The sequence below is a fragment of the Symphodus melops genome, assembly GCF_947650265.1.
Source record: "Symphodus melops genome assembly, chromosome: 11".
Lineage (NCBI taxonomy): Eukaryota > Metazoa > Chordata > Actinopteri > Labriformes > Labridae > Symphodus > Symphodus melops.
Window position 1 is genome coordinate 6,279,648 of NC_136701.1, and position 10,371 is coordinate 6,290,018.

At 42.5% G+C, this 10,371-nt stretch overlaps 1 protein-coding gene across 2 annotated transcripts in view; it reads right to left on the minus strand.

Moving 5' to 3' along the window:
• LOC306832005 (uncharacterized protein) overlaps positions 1 to 9,778 on the minus strand; it is a 132,625-nt gene extending 122,847 nt beyond the window's left edge. The window contains exon 1 of one of the 2 annotated variants that reach the window (XM_079356364.1): positions 8,753 to 9,778. In XM_079356364.1, the coding sequence (XP_079212490.1) occupies positions 9,380 to 9,763 (384 nt within the window). In that variant the 5' untranslated portion in view covers positions 9,764 to 9,778 and the 3' untranslated portion in view covers positions 8,753 to 9,379. Of the gene's footprint in view, positions 1 to 8,740 lie in introns of both variants that reach the window. The other variant, XM_079356363.1, reaches the window with a different exon arrangement.
• Between the last annotated feature and the right edge of the window lie 593 nt (positions 9,779 to 10,371).

Here is a 10,371-nt window from a genome sequence, read left to right on the forward strand (position 1 = left end):
CAGTCATCTTACGCAGCAGTAGTTAGCAAGCCTTCTGTAGCCGGTGCGGGCCGACATAATGTTAAATCTCCACCGGTAGCTCCCGAGCAGCCGGGAGGCAGTGGCTGGGTTACTGTCCGAGGGAGGCATGGTCAGAAAATGAGGCTCACGGCTCCCCACCAACCACTTCATGTTTCAAACTCATTTTCCCCACTCAGCGATGCACCCGCTGAGACAAAAACTCTGATAATTGGAGACTCCATAGTCAGAAACGTGAAGTTAGTGAAGTCAGCGGGCATAGTTAGGTGTATACCCGGGGCCAGAGCGGGCGACATCATGGCTCACTTAAAGCTGCTGACAAAGGCTAAACGTAAATTTGATAAAATTGTAATTCATGTCGGCACAAATGACTCCCGACTTCGCCAGTCGGAAATTACTAAGGTTAATGTGGAGTCGGTGTGTAGTTTTGCAAAGACGATGTCGGACTCCGTAGTTTTCTCTGGTCCTCTCCCTAATTTGACCAGTGATGACATGTATAGCCGCATGTCTTCATTCAACCGCTGGCTATCGAGGTGATGTCCAGCAAACGATGTGGGCTTCATAGATAACTGGCAGTCCTTCTGGGGAAAGCCTGGTCTGCTAGCTAGAGATGGCATCCATCCTACTCTGGTTGGTGCAGCTCTATTATCTAGAAACGTAGCAGAGTTTATTAGTCCCAAACCCTGACAACTCATCAGAGTTCAGACCAGGATGCAGAGCTGCAGTCTTACACACTTCTCTGCGCTTCCTTTGGATCTGTTTACCTGTCACTATAGCTGTCCTTGTGACTGTAAATCTAACTGTAACTCAGTTAGATCTTCTTATAGCTGTAACCCTACTTATACTATAGAAACTGTGTCTGTTCTCCGCCCCAGACCTGTCATAGGCAATCCCAATCTCTATAAAAAAGGCGTAAATCATAAAAATTTAATCAAAATCAAAACTACAAATACGATTTGGCAAAAAAATCTAGCAATTAAATGCGGCCTACTAAACATTAGATCCCTAGCATCTAAATCTCTCCTAGTAAATGCTCTAATATCAGAGAATCATATTGATCTACTTTGTTTAACAGAAACCTGGCTTTCTCAGGATGAATATGTTAGTTTAAATGAATCCACCCCTCCCAGTCATTTGAATGCTCATATAGCTCAAGACACTGGTCGAGGTGGTGGAGTAGCTGCTATTTTTAATTCTGGTCTTATAATTAATCCTCGACCAAAGCTGAATTATACCTCTTTTGAAAGTCTTGCACTCAGTCTTTCACATCCAGTCTCTAGAACTTTTCAGCCAGTTCTAATTGTGATAGTTTACCGCCCTCCCGGCCCATATTCAGAATTTCTATCTGAATTCGCAGAATTTCTATCAAACATAGTTCTTAGCAGTGATAGAATAATTGTTGTAGGTGATTTCAATATCCATGTGGATGTTGTTAATGACAGTCTTAGCACGGCTTTCATGTCTCTATTGGACTCTATTGGCTTCACCCAGGGTGTAAACAAACCTACTCATCGATTTAACCACACCCTGGATCTTGTTTTAGCCTATGGTATTGAAATTAACAATTTGTCTGTTTTTCTGGAAAATTCTCTGATATCAGACCATTTCCTAGTAACTTTTGATTTCTTCTTACCAACCTTAACCCCTCCTAATGAAAAAGTGCTCTCTAGAAGTTTATCTGATAATGCTGTAGCTAAATTTAAGGAAGCTATTTCAGCTGCCTTTTTTTCAGTACCATCCTCTAACCCAGTTGAAAACTCCTATAATCACTTTAGTCTAAAGTGATTAATCTTGTCTGCTAAATCTTGTCTGGGGGATTGTTGTATAGAGAGGGGAGGGGGGGACAGCGGGTGTGTATTGCATTGTAACCAATGTTTTGTACTGTAACCAATGTCTTGTGTCTTGTGTCCTGCATGTCTGTAAACTGCTACTGGATGCCCTGAATTTCCCTCGGGATCAATAAAGTATCTATCTATCTATCTATCTATCTAGTCCCTCTCAGCTAGATCAGTTTGTAGATAGTGCGATGGATTCACTTAGAGTTACTCTGGATTCAATCGCCCCCCTAAAACAGAAGGCAATCAAACGACAGAGATCAGCTCCATGGTACAATTTAGAAACCCGTACTCTAAAACAAACGTCACGTAAATTTGAAATAATTTGGCGCTCCACCAAAACGATAGAATCTCGTTTAATTTGGCAAGATAGTCATAATAGATATATGAAAGCTCTACGGCAGGCCCGCACTGCCTATTACTCGTCTCTTATTGAAGAAAATAAAAACAACCCTAGATACCTCTTCAGCACTGTAGCCAGGCTGACAGAGAGTCATAGTTCATTTGAGCCATCTATTCCTTTAGCCCTGAGCAGAAATGATTTTGTGAGCTTTTTTAATGATAAAATTCTAAACATTAGAGACAAAATTAGCAACCTACTACCTTTACTTAGTGCTGATTCCTCCTATATTTTCGATTCGGCAGAAACGGTTCCAAATTCCAATACTAACCTCGACTGTTTTTTTCCAATTAACCTCGCAGAACTAAATTCGATTATTTCTGCGTCTAAACCGTCAACCTGTCTTTTAGATCCAATCCCAACCAAGCTGTTTAAGGAAGTCTTTCCCTTAGTTAGCAGCTCCATACTAGATATGATCAATTTATCTTTAGCAGCAGGTTATGTACCCCAGTCATTTAAAGTAGCTGTAATTAAACCGCTCCTTAAAAAGCCTACTCTTGATTCAGGAACTCTAGCTAACTATAGACCTATATCTAACCTTCCTTTTATCTCCAAGATCTTAGTGGTAGCTAATCAGTTGTGTGATTTTCTCCACAACAACAGCTTGTTTAAGGAGTTCCAGTCGGGATTTAGAGCTTACCATAGCACTGAGACTACACTAGTTATAGTAACAAATGATCTTCTGTTATCCTCAGACAGGGGACTTCTATCTGTGCTTGTCCTGTTAGATCTTAGTGCTGCTTGACCATCAGATCCTGTTACAGAGACTAGAACGATTGCTTGGAGTCACAGGGACTGCTTTAAGTTGGTTTAGCTCCTATTTATCAGACAGATCTCAGTTTGTGCATGTTCATGATGAGTCCTCTATGTACACCAAAGTTAGCCATGGAGTGCCTCAAGGATCAGTGCTTGGGCCGATTCTATTTACATTATATATGCTTCCTCTAGGTAGTATTATGAGAAAACACTCCATAAACTTTCATTGCTATGCAGACTATACTCAGCTCTCCATAGCAATGAAGCCAGAAGACACCAACCAGCTTCGTAAACTAGAAGCCTGCCTCAAGGACATTAGGACCTGGATGACCAGAAACTTCTTACTGCTCAACTCAGACAAGACTGAAGTTATAGTGATTGGACCTAAGAACCTTAGAGAGACTTTCTCTGCCGATATGACGGCCCTTAGTAGTATTAGCGTAGCCTCTAGTACCACTGTTAGGAATCTAGGAGTTCTGTTTGATCAGGATATGTCCTTTGATTCATACATTAAAAAAATTTCAAGGACAGCTTATTTTCACCTTCGTAATATCGCTATGATCAGACAGATCCTGTCACAAAATGATGCTGAAAAACTAGTTCATGCATTTGTTACCTCCAGGTTGGATTACTGTAATTCTATTTTAGCAGGGTGCTATGGTAAATCTCTCCCTCCAGAAGGACTGCCAAAGACCCTCCAACTCGTCCAAAACGCTGCAGCTCGTGTTCTTACTAGAACTAGGAAAAGGGACCACATTACTCCTGTATTGGCTTCTCTCCATTGGCTCCCTATAAAATCTAGAATAGAATTTAAAATCCTTCTGCTCACCTACAAAGCTCTAAACGGTCAGGCACCATCCTATCTTAAAGAGTTAATTGTACCGTACTATCCGACAAGAACATTACGTTCCCAGAATGCAGGCCTGCTCGTGGTGCCTATAGTCTCTAAAAGTACTATGGGAGGTAGAGCCTTTAGTTATCAGGCACCGCTCCTTTGGAATCGTCTACCAGTCGGGGTCCGGGAGGCAGACACACTAGGCACTTTCAAGAATAGACTTAAAACTTTTCTTTTTGATAAATCTTATAGTTAGGGCTGGCTTAGGACCAGCTCATAGTTATGCTGCTATAGGCCTAGACTACCGGGGGAACTGGCACCAGGATCTCTTATCTCTCTCTCCCTCTCCCTCTCTCTCTCCCAGCTTTCATATCTTATTACTGCTTGTCATCTTTATATTCTATCCTCTCCTTTTTCTGGGAGCTCCTGAGCTCTCTTAGGTTCCTTGGGACTGTTGGTGAGGATGGCCTGCCCCCCCCCCCCCGCCCCCAAACCTATCCTATCCTATTCTTCTTTCTGCATCTTGTCCCGTCTCCCCCATCCCATTTTCAAGCCCAGCACAGTTTAGCAGATGGCTGTTCCGTCATGAGCCCGGGTCTGCTGAAGATTTCTGCCTGTTAAAAGGAAGTTTTTTCTTGCCACGCTATGACGGATTAAGCTGGGCTCTTGTAATATAGCCATAAGTAAGGTCCTTTACCTGCTTTTTGTAAACATAACAATGAGCATGGTCTTGTTACCTGCTCTTTTGTTAATGTTAATGTAACAGATTTTAAAGTTACAATATGTAGATTTGATTTTGGTTAAAGATTTGATTTTGGTTAAAGATTTGATTTTGGTTCGGCTTTGGAGGAAACGAAACAGCACTCAACAAACGGGCAACAATTGTATGTGGTGACAATAAACCCCTTGTATTTTGTTGACAGAACTATTTTACATATATATACAATTATTTACAATAGTGCACTTTTTAGAACAGGAAAAGGAAAAAAAAAAAAAGAAGAGTCCATTCAATTCTGTTACGTATTGTTCAGAACAATCAATCAGTCCTTTTTTTCGGCCGCAGAAGTCCCTACCACACCCGAAGTAGAAGGTAGCTCTGACTTCTGCTCCAGCACAGAGACGTCTCGTCTGATGTTGGTTCACAGGATATGGTATGATACGATAGGATAGGATACCTGGCCAATCCCCTCAAGCCAGAGGATCAGAGGATCCCCACTTAGCACGGCTCAGTCACCCTCTCCACATCTGCAGGTTGAGGTGCACAACGACCAAAATCCAGGCCTTAAAAACCCGCACGAATCCCGAGGAGGCTAGTTGATGTCTACCGCATTCCACCTGCCTCCACTCTTCGTCTTAGCGTTCCACCCCCTCACCCACCGGTGTGTGTTCAACCGTCACGGTGACGCAAGCATCGCAAGATGCCGCACATGTATCGCGAGATGTGACATTTTATTAGCTGGGTTACATTAACAGACAAACAGTAAGGTCCTTTACCTGCTTTTGTAAAGTGTCTTGAGATAACGCCTGTTATGAATTGACGCTATATAAATAAAGATTGATTGATTGATTGATTGATTGACTCCATTTGAACTGCCTCCCTGCTCCGTCTGGACTCTTCTGATAATCCCTCCTTCACTTCTGAGGCCTGCTGAGCCTCAAACACCCTCAGAAAAATGTATCATTACTCTAATAAAAGTTTGTAATGTTTTCATTTGACTTATTTAGAGTTTGGTATTCTGAATGTGTGCAAAAGTCAGTGGTCACAGTGGATCATCATATTTGATTCTATTTACATAATCTCTACAATCAATCAGACTAACAGCCTTATAGGAGCTTTGTTCACAAAAATGAACACATCTGTGTTAAATCAAAGAGGGTGTAGGGTGTGTAAATCTCCTGGTGTCCTGTTGTTGTCTGTTTATTGACTCTGTGATACCTCTTGTGTTGGAGGAGGTCAGCTGTGAGCTTTGGGTGAGAATAACAAGCTCAGAAAGTCACAGCAGCAGAAGACTCTTAATTGAACATTTCTCTTCCTGAGAAAAAAAAAACACTTGAACCTCTCTGCTCGCTCTTCTGTGACCAAATATTTACCAGCATGAAATCCTAGAAAATGTATGAATTCATCCAGGTCAAGAGAATCCAGATAATGAGGAAGGTATGAAGAACCCTCCCCAATCAAATTTCTTCAGACACAGGGTGTATTGTTTACTGTTGCTTTTCTGCAGCTTGGTTCCACTTATTTGACTTTCTGTCTAACAAAAGATATCCACTTTCTTCACCAGCAGCTCAAACTGAATTTAACATGGAAGAAAACACTGTAGAATAACTGGTTTCTGACTGGTTGTGTGATAGGCTGTTAGATCCATCCTGATCATGGAAACATGTGAACAGATTTTCAGTCCTTATATAAAACACAGAATAACAATCTCTAACTGTGTCTGTTTCACACACAGAGCTATTATGAAGTGAACTGACTCTCTTTGTCCTCTATTAATGGTAGGTGTATGAGCTCAAGTGAGTCCATGTTCACTTTGACCAGAGTCTCAGTTGTAGAAGATGAACACAAAAGCAGCTCCTACAAAGCAGCATTATTCCCTGCTGCTGGTGTGAAGGTGACTCCAGACGACAGGTGAAGAGATGTGTCTTTGTTCAGCTGCACAGAGGAGCCCACAGTGGCCTTCAAACCAAAGGTTTACAAAGGAAAGAACAACACAGAGAAGATAAGACATCCCCAAGAGTGTGTCACACTTTGGAGCTCTGTGCTGCTGGTCTTTGTTCAGGTGTTAAATATTAATGTGTGTTTGGAGGAGAACGTGTGTATCATTTCATGTTGAAGAGTGAAGACAGTGTGGTCAGGTCTGCAGCGTCACAGAGACGTGGACATGAATGTACAACCAGCATCCTTTGGATTCTTCTGATTTATTGTCTTTATTAACATCTCAGTCAGCTCTGAGCCTTCATGGATGTCACGCTGGTATCATGTTTACACAGCAACTACTGTCTGCTCCTCCTCCTACTCCACATTTTCATGAGGGAGGACAGATACTTTTTAACTTTAGCACAAACTTCACCTTGAGGACAAAGAAGAGAGAACATCGTCTCATGTAAAACCTGAGTTATGAAATGTCATGAACTTGTTCAACTTTTTTTTCTTTTAACGTTTCTGCTGTTCTGGTTACAAATGAAAATAGAAAAGGATTTTAAATTTCATTTCCTGCCAGTCCCCTGTAATAATTTCTCTTTAACAGAATCAGTGATTGTACTTTCCCTCTGACCCAGTTTCCTGACTATTTCTAAAGAAGTCTTCACAGCATGAGCTCTGTGAATGTTTCCTTAAATGTCATTTCTCTCACACACACTGCAGCTAGCATGGTCAGTTACATGTGAAAATCAGCCTGCAGAGACTGAACCCTTTAAAAGAGATCCCTTTAAGAAGAGCTTTAGCCTGAATGTGGAGCCCAGAGGAGATGATGAGACAGATGCTGATTGTTGATCACAGAGGGCTTTTCAATGTGCTGTCAGCTCTCTATGTGGAGCTGATGATGCTGTATGAGGACACCACACAAACACTCTGCAGGACACTTTGGTCCACTTGGACTTCAGCTGTTGTCCACAAAACTTGAATTAGTTTGTGAGGTTAAAGTCTGTGAGGGTTCAGAGCTGAGGCTTTAGGGAGGAGATTGTGATCGAGCCAACATGAAAAACAATCCTCAGATTGAACCAAATATAATCTGAACAACGTCAAAGTGTGAGACACAGAGGGAGACACAGCTGCATGGAGAGATGGATGGATAAAAGAGAGGAGGAGGAGGAGGAAGAAGAAGTGGAGGAGCCTATTTCTGGAGGACTACAGAGCTTTTTATTTACACATTTTTCAGACTTTTCAGTCAGAGAGTCTTCCTCTTATTGGTCATCTCTTGAAGCCATCTTTCAGAGGGGATTTGGACAGAGAAGCTTTTGGCAGCAGCAGTAAACCCGACTTAACTGAGACTGATGTTGTGTTCTGAATGAGTTTCACTTTGACCCTGATCAAGATAACTTTAAACTTCCATCAATGAGACTTATTACAACAACACATGCTGAGACACAGCAGATAGACCTGGACAGATATTCTGTTTATCCTTCAGACACAAACACTGAAAACATGACACTTTATTATATATTGAGAATCGACCGTGTCTTAGAGATAACTTTAAGTATAAACTGAAAATAACAAAAGCTATTTCAAGGCATCCAGTAGCAGTATACAGACAAGCAGGACACAAGACATTAGTTACAATACACACCCGCTGTCCCCCCTCCCCTCTGTATACAAAATCCCCCAAACAAGATTTAGCTGCCCCTATGTGACTAAGAATATACAAAATTATATGTTAAAACCTGTGCAGTTAAAAACAGTCACTCGTGGTTATTGGAAGGCTGTACTTGTGATTCATCATGACTGCCTGAGAGAATGCAATAAATAAAGAAATAAATAGAAACTTTCATGACACAACAAGGATGACAAAAACCTTCAGCCTCTGTCCATCCACACTGGTGATTTTAATGATTCTGTCGGATGAGATCAGGACAGGATTTAAAAAGGTGGAGCTATGATGAGAATTCCTGGTGTCATCAAATCTGACGAATAACAACTCTGATAACAGGTCATGATGTTCGCCTGCTTAAAGGTTTCTTCAGAACTGACAGGTTAGTGGAGCTGTTTTGTCACGATTCATCTTTACGTCCTGACTTTTTAGCTCATCAAACATTTTATTTCCACCTCAAAGTAAGCGCTCTCCGAGTTTCACCATCAGAAATATGTCATACTGATTTATAAAAACCTAATAAGTGGACAACATTTGGATTAACCGTAAACCATGTGAAGCAGGGACAGTGCTGCAGCCTTCATCCCACTTAAACGTTGACTGTAAATGTCGCTTACAATTCTCTACAGACATGAAACATGAATGCATTCATTACTTTAGTTGTTTTTTTATTGATTTCTTCACATGCACATGTTTCAGTGCAGCGAGCAGGAGACCAGCGGTGTTAGTTGGAGCTGGAGCAGATGAACGTTCGTCTCAGCCAGCCTCTCTTCTTCTTTGCTCTCTTCTCTAACATCTCCTCCATCTTGCTCTCCAGCTCTTCCATCCTGCAGGCCATGTAAATCTCCCTCTCCGTCCACTTCTCCTCCTTCTCCTTCAGGGTTTTGTGGAGGAGCTGAATGGCGTGTAAGAGGGAGCTCCTCTCTTCCTGCCACTCCTTCTGCCGCTGCTGCAGCTCTTCTTGGGCATTTTTTTGGGCAGCAGCGAGCTCAGCGTTGACCAGTTTGAGGCTCTCCAGATCAGCCGTGAAGGAGGAGCGGGACCTTTCCAGCTCCGTCTGAGAGTCCTCTTTGATCCTTTGCAGGTCTTTCTCGACATCGGCAGCTGTCTGACTCGCTGCTGTCTCGTCCAGCTCGTCAGTCTGCTGCTCCTGCTCCCGGTGGGTTCTGACCCACTTGGATTTGTTGGAAGCTTTCTTCTCCTTGCAGACTGTTTTCAGACTCAGGGCCTAGTTCATGAGATCAGTTTGGAGCTTCTGCAGGTGGAAGTTCATCTTCTCCACCTCTTCATCCTGAGCAGACTGGCTGATGGAGGGATCCATTTGTGTGGCTTTCTTCATGAGAGCAGCCTGTTCCTGCTGCAGCTTCTCACTGAAGCTCAGGATGCTCGTCTTCAGAGCACAGACCTTCTGCTGGTGCTCTTGCTCATCCTCCTCCTTCAAGTCTTTACTGGACTGACGTTTGAGGGTGCATTTATCCAGATCTTCATGAGCTGTCTGCAGCTGCAGGATCAGCTCTGAGGCGTCTTTGTCCTCAGTCTTGGTGCACTGATTGGCTGCAGAAACCTCAGCAGTGGCGTTGGCGCTTTGCTGCTCCATTTTCTCTTTGGCCATCTCAAGTTGGCTCTCAAAAGCTGCAGCTTTAGTCGCTGCTTGGAGCAGATCAGAGCGAGCCTTCTTCAGCTTGGTTTTCAGCTGTGTAGCTTTCTTGTCTGCAGCTACATATTTATAGTAAAATGTTTTGTGTTGGTACTCGGCATCTTTGAGTTGTGCTTTTAAATGAGTGTTTTCTGCCACCAGCCGGGACATTTTGTCCTCCTCGAACCCTGACTCAAACTGGCATTCACAGTCTTGCATGCTGCTGCAGGTATCCTCCAGATTTCTGCTCCTTGGATTTTGAGCTTCGTTGTGAAAGCGTTTATCAATAATCAATCAATCAATCTTTATTTGTATACCGTCAATTCATAACAGGCGTTATCTCGAGACACTTTACAAAAGCAGGTAAAGGACCTTACTGTTTGTCTGTTAACATTAACGAAAGAGCAGGTAATAGGACCATGCTCATTATTATGTTTACAGAAAGCAGGTAAAGGACCTTACTTATGGCTATATTTCAAGAGCCCAGCTTAATCCGTCATATCGTGGCAAGAAAAAACTTCCTTTTAACAGGCAGAAATCTTCAGCAGACCCGGGCTCATGACGGAACAGCCATCTGCTAAACT